Source organism: Bos taurus, chromosome 15 (assembly GCF_002263795.3).
Source record: "Bos taurus isolate L1 Dominette 01449 registration number 42190680 breed Hereford chromosome 15, ARS-UCD2.0, whole genome shotgun sequence".
Classification (NCBI taxonomy): domain Eukaryota; kingdom Metazoa; phylum Chordata; class Mammalia; order Artiodactyla; family Bovidae; genus Bos; species Bos taurus.
Genome location: NC_037342.1, coordinates 49,735,120 through 49,753,317, shown reverse-complemented (window position 1 = coordinate 49,753,317; position 18,198 = coordinate 49,735,120). Strand labels below are relative to the sequence as shown.

General features: G+C 38.9%; 1 protein-coding gene across 1 annotated transcript; it reads right to left on the bottom strand.

Annotated features, from left to right (window-relative positions):
- Positions 1-1,604: 1,604 nt before the first annotated feature.
- On the bottom strand, positions 1,605-11,660 carry OR52S27 (olfactory receptor family 52 subfamily S member 27; the record flags this gene model as incomplete). Its single annotated transcript, XM_015470739.2, has 2 exons — positions 10,740-11,660; positions 1,605-1,619 (listed from the first exon to the last, which is right to left on the bottom strand). Coding segments are annotated over exons 1-2 (936 nt in total), but the record flags the coding sequence as incomplete, so codon positions are not given.
- Between the last annotated feature and the right edge of the window lie 6,538 nt (positions 11,661-18,198).

Below are 18,198 nucleotides of genomic sequence, written 5' to 3'. Positions count from 1 at the left end.
ATGAAGCAGGGAAAAGGCTAATAGAGTTTTGCCAAAAGAACACACTGGTCATAGCAAACACTCTCTTCCAACAACACAAGAGAAGACTCTACACATGGACATCACCAGATGGTCAACACTGAATTCAGATTGATTATATTCTTTGCAGCCAAAGATGGAGAAACTCTCTACAGTCAGCAAAAACAAGACCGGGAGCTGACTGTGGCTCAGATCATGAGCTCCTTATTGCAAAATTCAGACTTAAATTGAAAAAAGTAGGGAAAACCACTAGACCATTCAGGTATGACCTAAATCAAATCCTTATGATTATACAGTAGAAGTGAGAAATAGATTTAAGGGACTAGTTCTGATAGATAGAGTGCTTGATGAATTATGGATGCAGGTTCGTGACATTGTACAGGAGACAGGGATCAAGACCATCTCCATGGAAAGAAATGCAAAAAAGCATGATGGCTGTCTGGGGAGGCCTCACAAATAGCTGTGAAAAGAAGAGAAGCCAAAAGCAAAGGAGAAAAGGAAAGATATAAGCATCTGAATGCAGATTTCCTAGGAATAGTAAGAAGAGATAAGAAAGCCTTCTTCAGCGATGAAAGCAAAAAAAAAAAAAAAAAAATAGAGGAAAGCAACATAATAGGAAAGACTAGAGATCTCTTCAAGTTCCTACAAAGATGGACTCGATAAGGGACAGAAATGGTATGGACCTAACAGAAGCAGAAAATATTAAGAAGAGGTGGCAAAAATACACAGAAGAACTGTACAAAACAGATCTTCACGACCAATATAATCACTATGGTATGATCACTCACCTAGAGCCAGACATCCTGAATGTGAAGTCAAGTGGGCCTTAGAAAGCATCACTACGAACAAAGCTAGTGGAGGTGATGGCATTCCAGTTGAGGTGTTTCAAATCCTGAAAGATGATGCTGTGAAAGTGCTGCACTCAATATGGCAGCAAATTTGGAAAACTCAGCAGTGGCCACAGGACTGGAAAAAGTCAATTTTCATTCCAATCCCAAAGAAAAGCAATGCCAAAGAATGCTCAAACTACCGCACAATTGCACTCATCTCACACACTAGTAAAGTAATGCTCAAAATTCTCCAAGCCAGGCTTCAACAATACGTGAACCATGAACTTCCAGATGTTCAAACTGGCTTTAGAAAAGGCAGAGGAACCAGAGATCAAATTGCCAACATCTGCTGGATCATGGAAAAAGCAAAAGAGTTCCAGAAAAACATCTACTTCTGCTTTATTGACTGTGCCAACGCCTTTGACTGTGTGGATCACAATAAACTGTGGAAAATTCTGAAAGAGATGGAATACCAGACCACCTGATCTGCCTCTTGAGAAATTTGTATGCAGGTCAGGAAGCAACAGTTAGAACTGGACATGGAACAATGGACTGTTTCCAAATAGGAAAAGGAGTTCTTCAAGGCTGTATATTGTCACCCTGCTTATTTAACTTATAGGCAGAATACATCATGAGAAACGCTGGGCTGGAAGAAACACAAGCTGGAATCAAGATTGCCGGGAGAAATATCAATAACCTTAGATATGCAGATGACACCACTCTTATGGCAGAAAGTGAAGAGGAACTCAAAAGCCTCTGAAAGTGAAAGAGGAGAGTGAAAATGTTGCCTTAAAGCTCAACATTCAGTAAATGAAGATCATGGCATCTGGTCCCATCACTTCATGGCAAATGGATGAGGAAACAGTGTCAGACCTTATTTTGGGGGGCTCCAAAATCACTGCAGATGGTGACTGCAGCCATGAAATTAAAAGACACTTACTTTTTGGAAGAAAAGTTATGACCTACCTACATAGCATATTGCAAAGCAGAGACATTACATTGACTACAAATATCCGTCTAGTCAGGGCTATGGTTTTTCCAGTGGTCATGTATGGATGTGAGAGTTAGACTGTGAAGAAATCTGAGTGCCAAAGAATTTATGCTTTTGAACTGTGGTGTTGGAGAAGACTCTTGAGAGTCTCTTGGACTGCAAGGCGATCCAACCAGTCCATCCTGAAGGAGATCAGCCGTGGGTGTTCTTTGGAAGGAATGATGCTAAAGCTGAAACTGCAGTACTTTGGCCACCTCATGCGAAGAGTTGACTCATTGGAAAAGACTCTGATGCTGGGAGGGATTGGGGGCAGGAGATGAAGGGGACGACAGAGGATGAGATGGCTGGATGGCATCACTGACTCGATGGACGTGAGTCTGAGTGAACTCCAGGAGATGGTAATGGACAGGGAGGCCTGGTGTGCTGCAATTCATTGGGTCGAAAAGAGTTGGACATGATTGAGCAACTGAACAGAGCTGAACTGAAAGTTGATCCAGTTTTTTGTGTTAACTTCATATATGATGAGATTTGTGCTGATTTTTTTTTCTACTTTTTTTTTGTTTTTCCTCTGATGGGCAAGGCTGAGTGAGGTGGTAATCCTGTCTGCTGATGATTCGGTTAGTATTTTTGTTTGTTTATTGTTTAAATGAGGAGTCTTGCACAGGGTGCTACTGGTGGTTTGGTGATGTCTGGTCTTGTATTCACGTGGCTTCCTTTGTGTGAGTTCTCACTATTTGATACTCCCTAGGGTTAGTTCTCTGGTAATCTAGGGTCTTGGAGTCAGTGCTCCCACTCCAGAGGCCCAGGGCTTGATCTCCAGTCAGGAATGAAGATTACATAAGTGGTTTCTTATGGCATTAAATGAGATAAAACTAATATCCAAAAATGAGAAGCCAAGGATGAACCCCAGACAAATGACAGTTACAAAATCAGGAATAATTAAAATAATGGAATATATACATTTACACCCATGAGTGAAGTCAAAACAGTCCAACAAAAATAAAGTATAGTAGACTTATCCAGGAAACAAAGGAAATAAAAAATTATATTAATCAGTTAAGAACAAAACTAAGTAAAACATAAATTGGAAAACAAAACTAAAGCAAGTTGCCAAGTGGGGGAAAAAAACAATGAATACAAAAACAAAACTAACAAATACGTTGAGAGGAAAGAAAAGAAATAAATAATAGATATGCAAAGTTAAATAGTGGTAAATGAAGAAGATTTATATACATTAAAGATTAACTGCAAAGGGAAAAAAGTATACGAAAGGCAAACAAAATAATAAATGTAGAAAAAAATAATAGGCTTTTTTTTTAAGTTAAAAATTAAAACCATAAAAAGAGAAAAGAAAAAAAAATGGAAGAAGAAAAGTAAAAGAAATAATAATAATAATAAAAAAAAAACTACACAGAACTGCAAAAGTCCAAGTCGAGGCAGAGGTTTATAACAACAATAAAAAATGTGACTGAATATACACATATACATATTCATACAGTCCAAGAAAAATAAAGTACAATAGATTGACCCAGAGTACAAAGGAAACCAAAAATTATATCTATCAGAACAAAATTAACTAAAGCACAAACTGGAAAACAAAACTAAAGCAAGGTACCAATTGGGAATAAAGCAATGAAAATAAAACTGACAAATATGTTGAGAGGGAAGGAAAGAAAGAAAAGAAATAAATAATAGATATGCAAAGTTATAGTTAGATAAAGAAGAATTATATACATTAAAGATTAACTGCAAGGGGAAAAGAACAGTAGGAAAAGCAAACAAAGGAAAGAATTTAGAAAAAAAAATACGTTTTAAATGTTAAAATTTAAAGAGAAAAGGGAAAAAAAAAAGGAAAACTCCACAGAACTGCAGAAGCCCAGCATAGAGGCAGAGGTTTATATCAACAATAAAAAGTGTGACTGATTAAAAAAAAAAAATCCTAAAGCTTAATTAGATTTCATAGTGCCAATAAAATTAACAACTTCAATGGTTGGGGGGCGGAGAAAGAAAGAAAAAAAAAATTCTAAAGACTCTATAGAACAAGTCAAAACCTAAGAATAATAAATGCTTTTCTTGAGTCAGTGCTGGCACTGCTGGGAGTTACAGTCCATCTTACCTCCCTAGGATGCCCTCCAACACTGTTGATCTCTGGACCTGCTATGGAGGCAGCTCAGATTCTAAATCGGTCCTGCTCCAGTGTGTTCTTGCCTCCAATGTCTACAGCTATCATAATTAGTGCACTTTCTTTTGTGGGAGCTCTCAGTGTCCTTTTATATATTCCACAGACACAGAGTCTGCCTAGTCTATCATGTGGATTTAATCTGTAGCTTGTACAGCTGGTGGGAAGGTTTTGGGTCTTCTTGCTTAGCCACACTGCCTCTGGGTTTTAGTTGTGGTTTATTTCCACTTGTTCATGTGGGTTGTCCACTGGGGTTTTGCTCATGAGGCTGCCCTGGAGGACTTGGGTCTGCCCCTGTGAGAGCCAGGGATGGTCGTGGTGCAGCTGCTTGGCTTGCAGGGGTTCTGGAGGCACGAGGTACTCAGGGGAGTTGACGGCTAGGGCAGCAGGAAATACAGTGTTCTAGAAGGGTATGGCAACCAGCACTGGCCAATACACTCCAGTACTCTTGTCTGGAAAACCCCCTCCCTGCATGGATATACTTAAGACTTTTATTGCCTGTGGCAGTTCTGCCCCAGTGAGAGTTGAGAATGAAGGTGGCGCAGCTGCTTGGCTTGTGGGGACCCTGGCAGTGCCAAATTTGCAGGGACATGGACTGCTGTGCCACAGGAGTTATGGCCCTATCAGAGTCTTTCTTCAAGCCTCTTGTAGCTGGCAATTACATGGCCTCTTTGGCCAGACTTTCTCTGTAGTTCTGCCCATTCAGGCACTTAGAGGGCTCCCTTGCCTGGGGTCCTTCTCTGTTGTTCAGCACGTCAGGCACATAAAGGAGCACTCTGGGTGGGGTCCTACTCTGTAGTTCAGTGCATATCATGTTTGATGGACCAGCCTCTCTATTGTTCAGCTGCTGATGCTTGTGTGTAGAGAGAGAGGCTATGGTGATGGCTACATCCGCTCTGTGAGACTCAGCATTATTGCCTTGCACCCATGGCTGCCTAGCTTTCTTAAACAGGCATTTCCCACCATAATCTCCACCCTCACATCCCTTTGATTCATCTCTCTGCAGTCAATAGCAGCCCTCACCCTGGGATTGTTCCATAATCCCTAAACTCCAGCTCCCAGCCACTGTGCTTTCTGGGGACATGCATCACTGTCCCTGTCCGAGGGAATATGTATGGCTGCAGCAAGGACTGTCTGATTTTCACTTAAGCTGCCACATGTGAGCTGTTTCTGTCTTAAATGTTTCTCCTCTGACTCAGACAATTGCCCTGATGTGAGGATCAGACCCCTGCTTCAGTTCCCCCATCCGCTGAGGTCAGGTCCAATCCTACTAACAGTCCTGTTTCTCCCCCTAATTACTTTGTCCTACCAAGTTTTGTATGGTTCTATATATTATTTTAAAGCCTCTTGATGAAAGTGAACGTGGAGAGTGAAAAAGTTGGCTTAAAGCTCAACATTCACAAAACGAAGATCATGGTATCTGGTCCCATCACTTCATGGGAAATAGATGGGGAAATAGTGGAAACAGTGTCAGACTTTATTTTTCTGGGCTCCAAAATCACTGCAGATGATGACTGCAGCCATGAAATTAAAAGACGCTTACTCCTTGGAAGGAAAGTTATGACCAACCTAGATAGCATATTCAAAAGCAGAGACATTACTTTGCCAAAAAGGTTCATCTAGTCAAGACTATGGTTTTTCCTGTAGTCATGTATGGATGTGAGAGTTGGACTGTGAAGAAGGCTGAGTACTGAAGAATTGATGCTTTTGAACTGTGGTGTTGGAGAAGATTCTTGAGAGTCCCTTGGACTGCAAGGAGATCCAACCAGTCCATTCTGAAGGAGATCAGCCCTGGGATTTCTTTGGAAGGAATGATGCTAAAGATGAAACTCCAGTACTTTGGCCACCTCATGAGAAGAGCTGACTCTTTGGAAAAGACTCTGATGCTGGGAGGGATTGGGGGCAAGAGGAGAAGGGGATGACAGAGGATGAGATGGCTGGATGGCATCACTGACTCGATGGACGTGAGTCTCAGTGAACTCTGGGAGTTGGTGATATACAGGGAGGCCTGGTGTGCTGCGATTCATGGGGTTGCAAAGAGTTGGACATGACTGAGCGACTGATCTGATCTGATATATTATTTTCCACTGGTCAGGTACTACTGTCCACTCTCAGCTGGTGTTCGGTATGCACTTCCGTGTCTGAAGGTGTATTCCTGATGTATCCGTGGAGAGATAGGTACTTCACATCCACCTACTCTGCCATCTTGTTCCTGTAATTTGTGTTTTGACTTGCAATTGATTATTCTGCTTTTTGTCACTGAAGGTGAGTGAAGAAGAGTGGGACTAAGTAAAAAATGTAATGGAATTCCTGAAAAGGTGATGACAATGTTGTTCTCTATGTCAACAGTAACATCTATGTACAGGTTTGTTAAATAGTAAGATTCTGGTTGCATGAAATTCATCATGTTTTGATTCATGCGTCAATATTTTGGAAATTGTCCTTCAACTACCTATTTTTATGCCAATACTATTTTCATCTAGATGACAGTTGTCAATTTCACTCAAAGGGTTATTGCAGTCTCATGTCATTTAAAATAGCTTAAGTATAAAGTATTCATCAAGACATATTATACAAAATACATATAGAGATAAGACTTACATAGAGAAAACTAATAATCATTTTTGAGAGCAATTTTAAAAGATATACATTCTCAGCCATTAAAAAGAATACATTTGAATCAGTTCTAATGAGGTGGATGAAACTGGAGCCTATTATACAGAGTGAAGTAAGCCAGAAGGACAAACACCAATACAGTATACTAACACATATATATGGAATTTAGAAAGATGGTAACGATAACCCTGTATACGAGACAGCAAAAGAGACACTGATGTATAGAACAGGCTTATGGATTCTGTGGGAGAGGGAGAGGGTGGGAAGATTTGGGAGAATGGCATTGAAACATGTGAAATGTCATGTATGAAACGAGATGCCAGTCCAGGTTCAATGCACGATGCTGGATGCTTGGGGCTGGTGCACTGGGACGACCCAGAGGGATGGTATGGGGAGGGAGGAGGGAGGAGGGTTCAGGATGGGGAACACATGAGAAATAAAGGAATAAAAAATTAAAAAAAAATAAATAAAGGGGAAATTAACTAAAAAAAAAAAAAAAGATATACATGTGTAGATATATACAATCATCATATATCCAAAGCCTTGTTATTGTGAATTTCTATTCTAAGTACCTATTTATATATATACACCTATTTTTCCTTGGAAGAAAAGCTATGACAATCCTAGACAACATATTAAAAAGAAGAGATGTTACTTTGCTGACAAAAGTCCATATAGTCAAAGCTATGGTTTTTCCAGTAGTCATGTATGGATGTGAGAGTTGGGCTGTGAAGAAAGCTGAGCCCTGAAGAATTGATGGTTTTAAACTGTGGTGTTGGAGAAGACTCTTGAGAGTCCCTTGGACTGCAAGGAGATCCAACCAGTGCATCCTAAAGGATATCAGTCCTGGCTGTTCATTGGAAGGACTGATGTTGAAGCTGAAACTCCAATACTTTGGCCACCTGACGTGAAGAGCTGACTCATTTGAAAAGACCCTGATGTTGGGAAAGACTGAGGGCAGTCCATATAGTTAAAGCTATGGTTTTTCCAGTAGTCATGTATGGATGTGAGAGTTGGCCCATAAATAAAGCTGAGTGCCAAAAAACTAGTACTTTTGAAGATAGGAGGAGAAGGGGACAACAGAGAATGAGATGGTTGGATGGCATCACTGACCCGAGGGGCATGAGTTTGAGCAAGCTCCGGGAGTTGGTGATGGACCGGGAAGTCTGGCGTGCAGTAATCCATTAGGGTGCAAAGAGTCAGACATGACTGAGAAACTGAACTGAACCGGACTGATGATGGTTATGTCATAAAGCCACTCTATTTTCAACATGAAATATAGTTTATAATGACAACAACAACATTATCATTTACATATGACAGTTATTCCTTAATTGCATCTTGAATTTCATTGTCCATAAAGGGAGAAAATGAAATCAAAACAAGAGTTTGTCTTGTGCTTAGAAAATATATTGTGTACATTTTTGTAAACCATATCAGACTTAGACTAAAAGGGATCTTACACATCATACACACCTATTTGTATAGGTGAGAGTTAAATTTTTAACTATATCATTCTAAGTACAGTCAAAAACCTCTGAGACTTGGGCACAAAGGTCAGAACTACTTCTAGTACTGCTTTTCTCATGCCCAGAAGCTATCCACTGCAGTGTTAAAACAAGTACAGAGACATACAGAAGTTAAATTTATGGTGGCCCAGAGAATATGGCATTTTAACTAATTCAGCTAATTCTATGGGTTTATTTTTTGGTTTGGTACTTAATTACTCAGGTTCAAATTTGGAATGTCATCTGTTGAGTTTTCCACTGTATCTTAAATTTACTACTTGAGTAGAACTGGTTAGAGAATGTAATTTTCTCCCTATTAGTTAAAAAGAAAATATGTTTTATTTCAGGCCTCATAATAAATAAGATAACAAAAATGTTTGTCACTGGGGATTCTCTTATTATACATTACCCACTCTATTTTCAATAACTATACTAGTAACAAGAGTAGCCAATATTTGTGATGTGCTTACTATGACTCAGATACTATAACTAGCACTACAATTCTATCAGTGATTGATACCTAACAGAGGTGATAGTGATCTTTAGGGACTATCTTGGAAATTTCTCTTTGTGTTTTGTTATTGTCATCAAAGTATTTAAGAGACATTACTGGATTTAGTGACTATAAACCAGAAAGAAACCTCCAATACATAGAATAATTCCTCCCAACCTCCTACCCTCCACAAAATATCCTGTATATGAGAGAAATTTCAGATATGCAACTGGATATTAAAACCACTATGAGATACCATTTCATGCCAGTCAGAATGGCTGTGATCCAAAAGTCTACAAGCAATAAATGCTGGAGAGGGTGTGGAGAAAAGGGAACCCTCTTACACTGTTGGTGGGAATGCAAACTAGTACAGCCACTATGGAGAACAGTGTGGAGATTCCTTTAAAAACTGGAAATAGAACTGCCTTATGATCCAGCAATCCCACTGCTGGGCATACACACTGAGGAAACCAGAAGGGAAAGAGACACGTGTACCCCAATGTTCATTGCAGCACTGTTCATAATAGCCAGGACATGGAAGCAACCTAGATGTCCATCAGCAGATGAATGGATAAGAAAGCGGTGGTACATATACACAATGGAGTATTACTCAGCCATTAAAAAGAATACATTTGAATCAGTTCTAATGAGATGGATGAAACTGGAGTCGATTATACAGAGTGAAGTAAGCCAGAAGGAAAAACACCAATACAGTATACTAACGCATATATATGGAATTTAGAAAGATGGTAACAATAACCCGGTGTATGAGACAGCAAAAGAGACACTTTTGTATAGATCAGTCTTATGGACTCTGTGGGAGAGGGAGAGGGTGGGAAGATTTGGGAGAATGGCATTGAAACATGTATAATATCATGTATGGAACGAGTCGCCAGTCCAGGTTCGATGCACGATACTGGATGCTTGGAGCTGGTGCACTGGGACGACCCAGAGGGAGGGTATGGGGATGGAGGAGGGAGGAGGGTTCAGGATGGGGAGCACGGGTATACCTGTGGCGGATTCATTTCGATGTTTGGCAAAACTAATACAATATTGTAAAGTTTAAAAATAAAATAAAATTAAAAAAAAAGCCTATATAATATTCTGAATACAGAATTTCACCTTGCTTGTATTTGCTGTTATGAATGTAGATTTTTTTCACTTTGCTTTACTAATAATCAGAAATTACTTTGTATGGTTTTAACAAGCAAATATGTACTTGATATTATAGAAATATAACTATTCAAAAGAATGGTGTATATTGTTTGTTAAGACTATTATCAGAAGTTATTAAATATTTTTGAAAATTACACCAACAGCAACAATAACATTTCTCATGGTATCTGAGTAATCAGTGAAATATACCAAAATTCACTGATATTTATAATTTTCATATTTACAGTTATTCTATACATAGGTAAAAGGGCTACTTATTATATCACCTAGTGCTGTCATACACAAGTATATATGTTGCTAGTTTTACACTTATATTACTACTTGGGTATTATGTATTCTTTTAAATGTAACTATATTTGATTAAGGAGGATAGAGTAGACATTAGAAAACTTTTGTTACATAAAGGGGAATTTAGACTGAGGTTTATTCCTCTAGCACAGATAAACCTCACTCTAATTCTTACACCTAGACAACATAAGGTTTTTGAAAAAATTTTAGAAGAAAATCTTTACAACCCAAAGTTAGCCAATAAATTTCTTAGATATGACACCAAAACCCTGATACATACAAGAAAAGAAGATATATTGGACCTGATTAAAATTAAAATTATTTTGATATAAACTGGCATGGCTTAACAAGTCCCAAAGACTATACCAAATACTAGCTTGGAAAGAAAAATAATAAAAATTAAACATTTTGCTCTAATTTTTTTACTTTCTATGTATCTTTGACATTTGCTAATCTCACTGAAATCAATATACTTACCAAACTTTCTAGCTTGTATGAATCCAAGATTTAGCTGAAAAGTTTTTCACTTCAAGGTAATGCTGATTCATTTGCAACATTTCCTGTTTAATAAAACCCTTATCTCTGTTGATGATCTGGGGACTCACAAACTGCAAAGTTGAACACATTTGATTGTTAAGAATTTAAGGAATCCGTCCCTGATTCTTTTGGTTTTAACACCATAAATAATAGGATTCATCATGGGTGAAATGAGAAAGTATATATTGGCTATAAAAATGTGGACAGGTGGAGCAATGTGGTGACCAAACCTATGAGTGAGAAAAGAGAAAAAAGCTGGTGTATAAAACACCAAAATGACCCATACATGAGAGACACAGGTACTCAAGGTCTTGAGGCGGGCAGCTTTGGATGGGAGATTAAACACTGTGAAAAGAATAAGGACATAAGAACAGATGATCAGTATGAAATCCAATCCTCCTGTCAGGAATGCCACAATTAGGCTGTAGGCTCTACGAATCTTGGTCTCAGAGCAAACCAGCTTTATCAGGGCCATAAACTCACAGTAAGTATGGGAGATGACATTAGTTTTGCAGTAGGAAAGCCATCTTAGTAGAAAGGGGTGTGGACTGAGAAGTACAGCTCCTCTGAAGACAATAAGCAAACCCAAGCCTACAATCACTGTGGGTGTTAAGATAGTGGAATGTCTTAGGGGGTGGCAGATAGCTACAAATCGGTCAAAAGCCATGGCCAAGATAAACCCAGATTCCATAGTAGATACAGAATGGATAAAATACATTTGAGTAAGGCAGGCTTCAAAGTAGATCTCTCTGTCATTGAACCAGAAGAGACTGAGTATCTTGGGAAGTGTAGAAGAAGTAAGCATCAAATCAGCAACTGACAGCATGCATAGAAAGAGGTACATAGGTTCATGCAGTTTGCGATCTGTCTTGATAATTAATAAAAGAGCAACATTTCCCGTCAGTGACAGTAGGTAGACCAGACAGAAGGGGATGGAGATCCATAGATGGGCATCCTCCAACCCTGGAATGCCAAGTAGCAGGAAGGTGGTAAGTTGAAGGTTGCTCCTGTTGTAGTCTAGCATTATCCAAAAATGAGTATGCCACGATCCTATCCAAATTAAAAATCACAAAGATTACAAAAACATGAAGACCAATTCTTCTCATTGTTATGTGTTGGAAAAGACACTGACATCCAGTAACATACATCTGGCTATTGAAGGATTTCTTCAGTAATGCAATATTTCAATTCATCAAATGCATGGAACTGTGCTTTGGGGCAGACAAAAAAATTGTACAAAGGTATTCTCTTTCCTTTTTTCGATCTCCCTTGACTTTTTTTTCAGAAGTGTCCAGTTAGCTAGATACATTTTAATCATAGTATAGCACTATAGAGTTAATAACTGATATATTGGTAAAAATGGAGATATAACTTTCTACCATTTTAAACACTCAAAAAAAGTAAAAGTCCAGCCATCGTGGATGAATTCAGACATTTGTATATTTAACTTCTCTTACCACATTCCCAATGATAGGGCTTATAGATAAAAGGAAACGGAGACTTGAGAAATACTAAAGGACAACTGGAGGCAATGAAGTGGTGTGAATAAAAATGATCTTATATTGAAAAGCAAGTCACTGAGTTGATAAATTTCATGATTTCATAAAATCATCCAAACTGAATGGTTAGAAAAAATTATTTTACAAAGATAAGCCAATAGAGAAAATGACTATGTCTAGAAAACATGGGTGTTCAGGTTACTAGATATTTGTGCTCTACTGTAAATGATCAAGTCAAATTCTTCCAGAAGATGTATAATATATTCTTCAGTCATACAATACACATGAAGCTGATTTTTGCTTTCCAAGTAAAATTGTTACTTCTTTAACTTTTAATTAAAAAAAATATATTGGAGTATAGCTGATTTACAATGTTGTGTTAGTTTCTGCTGTATAACAAAGGGAATTTTATACACACGCACACACACACACACACTGGAGAAGGAAATGGCAACCCACTCCACTACTCTTGCCTGGGAAATCCCATGGATGGAGGAGCCTGGTAGGCTGCAGTCCATGGGGTCGCGAAGAGTCGGATACAACTGAGCGGCTTCACTTTCACTTTTCACTTTCATGCATTGGAGAAGGAAATGGCAACCCACTCCAGTGTTCTTGCCTGGAGAATCCCAGGGATGGGGAGCCTGGTGGGCTGCCATATATGGGGTCACACAGAGTCGGACATGGCTGAAGCGACTTAGCAGTAGCAGCAGCAGCATACATACACACACACACACACACACACACACACACACACACACACACACTCCTTTTAAAATTATTTTCCCATATAGGCTATTACAGAGTATAGAGTAGAGTTCTCTGTGCTATACAGTGGGTCCTTTTAGTTACTTATTTTATATACAGTAGTGGGTATACATCAATCCCAATCTCCCAATTTATCCCTCTCACTCCCCGACTCCCTGGTAACTATTCTTTTTCCTATATATGTAACTCTATTTTTATTTTGTAGGTAGGTTCATTTGTACCCTTCTTTTAGATTCCACATATACCAAGTAAAATTGTAAATACAACTTTTGGCTCCCAGATATTAGCTGACCAGAAAGCATGCATCTTGAAAGCTTGAATGATTATTTTGGAAAGGTATTCTAACAATACTAATTTTTAAATTGGTAAATCATTATTTTGGTTCCAGTATCAGTATTATCATGAGCTCATATAATAGGCATCTACTTATTCTGAATAAAAAAGTTTCATTAAAACAATGAGGTTTTGACCAATATAGTTCAGGATTAAATAATAGGGCTAGGTTAACAAAAATTATCACAGGTTAAATATTAAACTTAATTTCCTTCTACATTACTTTTGTTAATAAGAAGTTCAGCCATCTTTCAGAGAAGCACACTGGTTCTAGGACTTAGGACTTAACCTAGAACCTTTAACCTAGGTTCCAGCATTCTCTTCTGGTAGAAGCACTTAACTTGTTCTTTCCACCTCAGTCACAACTCTCCTGCCCATAACCAGATTATCCTACCTCTAACCAGATGATCTCACTACTCAGACTGAGCCCCAGCATATTTACTATATCTACAGCAGGTGCCACTAAACTTCCTATCCTGGGGGACCTGAGGGCTACAGGAATATCCTATAAAGAGCCTCTCCTGAGAATGTTGTCTGGTTGTAGGCAGTTTCACTTATCTCTCCAAGTGTCTCCAAGCACAATTTGGTCTCTTGGAGGGACTCAGTTTTGTGGTCTCCTTGTTACCTGAGCTCTGAGCTTAAAAATCAACAGAATATGGCCTCTACTACAGGACTAATAGGATAATTTATTGTACCTAAAGCACACGCAAGTGCAGTGAACTAAATGCTTTCTTAAAGCCTATGTGATGAGAGCTAGAAGAAGTTGAAGATATAGAGGAACAAGTTTATGAATTAATCAGGGTAATCACTATAATATCCCCACATACCTCCAGGTATTCTTAAGTAATTCACCTGAATCAGATTTACCTCTGAAAAACAATTAGAACTCCATGACATCACTTAGCCATGTTCCTATTCCTGCATCCCCCTAGACTTATTTATTTGATCAAGTAAAAGATATGCATTATTTTCATGTACAGGAGCATCCCTATTTCAGTTTTGGTTGGAATGTTATGCAAAGATTTGATATGCTTTCCTACAGATGTTCCTCTGCATCCTTCTCTTCTGTTCTGTAAATATCAGGAGCAGTGTGTTACTGAGTCCAAGCTAGCTCTGCTTTCTGTACAACAGGCCAATGAATCTGAGAGACAAGGTGGTGAGACAAGGAGGAGCCAGCTGACTGAAAAAATGGTAGGCTAGCGTCTGAAAATAACCATCTCCTCAGGGTCCGGATGCCAGGTTCTTTTGTAAAGTCAGAGAGAAAGCAACACAGAAATAAAGTCAAAAGACAGAATGGAGAGGCAGAGGCTGCTGGGAAGTAAAGGGTCTTTAGTCTTACAAAATATCTCTGAGGGAATGGCCAACCTTTGGAAGGAGTGTGCTCATCTCTTATATTCACAGGGCAGGGACAGATTAGCTCTCTATGAACTGAACAAAGGCACTTTAGTTTATAGTCAGGTATATGGGCAGGGTTCTCTGAGGCAAGCTATTGCTACTGCTGCTAAGTCGCTTCAGTCATGTCTGACTCTGTGCGACCCCATAGAGGGCAGCCACCAGGCTCCTCCGTCCCCTGGATTCTCCAGCAAGAAACACTGAGTGGGTTCCATTTCCTCTCCAATGCATTGAAAGTGGAAAGGAAAGTGAAAGTGAATCGCTCCATCGTGTCTGACTTTCTCAGAACCCCATGGACTGCCAGCCTACAGGATCCCTTTTTCCAGGGGGGGGGTTGCCATTTCCTTCCTCCAATGCATGAAGTGGAAAGTGAAAGTGAAAGTGAAGTCGCTCAGTCGTGTCTGACTCTCAGCAACCCCATGGACTGCAGCCTACCAGGATCCTCTGTTCATGGGATTTTCCAGGCAAGAGTACTGGAGTGGGGTGCCATTGCCTTAGGCATGATTAAAGCAAGGAAAAGCAAGTCTAAGAAACAGTCTCTAACATGGAGTTAGAATTGGCTTCCTCCCTGCAATAGGTGAACTTTACCAGCTATGTGTCCCAGACACACAGATAATTTATATTTACTCTAAGTTTGTTCAAAGAGTTGATGGGCAGGGAGATATTCGGGAAAGGAGGGAAAAGCCAAAATACTTCTCCCTATTTCTCAATTTCCTCAACTGCATCTACTCTATGATTCCAGATTCTGTCAGAGACTTCCATTGTCTTAGCTTCCTCTGGGAGACTCTATATCTCTGGATGTGACAATAATTTTGGATATGACACTAAAACAAAAGTCGTGTCCGACTCTTAGCGACCACATGGACTGCAGCCTACCAGGCTCCTCCATCCATGGGATTTTCCAGGCAAGAGTACTGGAGTGGGTTGCCATTGCCTTCTCCGAACTTGATGTATAGATGCAATGTAATCCCAATCAATATCCCAGAAAGTTATTTTGTGGATATAGAAAAAACTAATTTTACAGTTTATATGCAGAGGGAAAAGACCTAGTAAAAGCAACACAATAATTAAGGAGAAAAACAAAACTGGAGGACCAACACTATTCAACTTCAAGACTCACTACAATACAAGCTACAATAATGAAAAAGAGTGTGGAAGTAGCAAACACACAGCAAGTAGACCAATGAAACAAAAGAGCAAGGTCAGAAATAAACTCCCATAAATACAATCAATTGATCTTTGATAAGTAAAATAAAATGGAGCACATATAGTATTTTTTCAAATTCTTATAAGAATATATTTAATATATTTACAAAAGTGGGAGAGCTCAACTCTTTCACGCAGATCTAAACATAGACATTACAATTTTCACACACACACAAAATTTAGCTCAAAATTAATCAGGGGCCTAAATGTAAAGTGAAAAATTATAAAATTTCTGAAGAATAAAAGAAAAAATCTAGGGGACAATGGTATGTTGATGACCTTTAGATATGATATCAAACATGTGCATGAAAGACATCACTGATGAATTGGAGTTCACTAAAATTAAAAATTTCTGGTCTATGAAAGACACTGTCAAGAATGAAAAACAAAGCACAGATTGGAATAAAATATTTTTAAAAATCCTACATAAAAAATGCTATTAAAATATACAAAGAAATCTAATAATTTATTAACTATGAAAACACAAACAAATCAATTAAAAATGTACAAAGATTTTAACAGACTCTACACGGAAGAAGATATATTGATGGCAAATACACATATAAAAATATGCTCTACATTCTGTCACATATACCATATATAGATTGAAAGAAAAAAATGGGGAGAAGAGAGATTTCCCTGCCAATCCAGTGGTTAAGACTGTACTTCCAATTCAGGGGTGTGGGTTCAATCCCTGGTCAGGAAACTAAGATCCCACATACCATGTGGCATGGCAAAATAATAATAATAATAAAATATTTTCCACTCAAATTTAAACAAAAGAAAGTAAAGACAGTATATTAATATCAGACAAAATACTTTGTCAAAAAGTTTTATAGGAGACATTGATTATCTAGTGAAAAGAGCTCATTTCACCAAAAAGATAAAACAATTATAAACATATATGCACCCACAGATCAGAGCTCCTACAAAAATAAAAAAAAAATTACTGAATTGAAGAGAGAAAAGAAAGACAGCTCTACAATAATCATAAGAAACTTCAGTATCCCAGTTTCAAAGATGATTTAAACAACTAGACATAAGATCACTAAGGAAAAATAGGATTTGTACAACACTATGGATTATGTGAACCCTGAACTTCCTGATGTTCAAGCTGGTTTTAGAAAAGGCAGAGGAACCAGAGATCAAATTGCCAACATCTGCTGGATCATAGAAAAAGCAAGAGAGTTCCAGAAAAACATCTATTTCTGCTTTATTGACTATGCCAAAGCCTTTGACTGTGTGGATCACAATAAACTGTGGAAAATTCTGAAAGAGATGGGAATACCAGACCACCTGATCTGCCTCTTGAGAAATCTGTATGCAGATCAGGAAGCAACAGTTAGAACTGGACATGGAACAACAGACTGGTTCCAAATAGGAAAAGGAGTTCATCAAGGCTGTATATTGTCACCCTGTTTATTTAACTTCTATGCAGAGTACATCATGAGAAACCCTGGACTGCAAGAAACAGAAACTGGAATCAAGATTGCCGGGGGAGAAATATCAATAACCTCACATATGCAAATGACACCACCCTTATGGCAGAAAGTGAAGAGGAACTCAAAGCCTCTTGATGAAAGTGAAAGTGGAGAGTGAAAAAGTTGGCTTAAAACTCAACATTCAGAAAACGAAGATCATGGCATCCGGTCTCACCACTTCATGGGAAATAGGTGGGGAAACAGTGTCAGACTTTATTTTTCTGGGCTCCAAAATCACTACAGATGGTGACTGCAGCCATGAAATTAAAAGATGCTTACTCCTTGGAAGGAAAGTTATGACCAACCTAGATAGCATATTCAAAAGCAGAGACATTACTTGCCAACAGGGTTCATCTAGTCAAGGCTTTGGTTTTTCCTGTGGTCATGTATGAATGTGAGAGTGGGACTGTGAAGAAGGCTGAGAGCCACAGAATTGATGCTTTTGAACTGTGGTGTTGGAGAAGATTCTTGAGAGTCCTTTGGACTGCAGGGAGATCCAACCAGTCCATTCTGAAGGAGATCAGCCCTGGGATTTCTTTGGAAGGAATGATGCTAAAGCTGAAAGTCCAGTACTTTGGCCACCTCATGCAAAGAGTTGACTCATTGGAAAAGACTGATGCTGGGAGGGATTGTGGGCAGGAGGAGAAGGGGACGACAGAGGATGAGATGGCTGGATGGCATCACTGACTCGATGGAGGTGAGTCTGAGTGAACTCTGGGAGTTGGTGATGAACAGGGAGGCCTGGCGTGCTGCGATTCATGGGGTTGCAAAGAGTTGGACACGACTGAGCAACTGATCTGATCTGATCTGATGGATTAATTGGACCTAAGAGACATATACAGACCATTCCAATCAACAATAGCAGAATACACATCTCCCTCAAGTG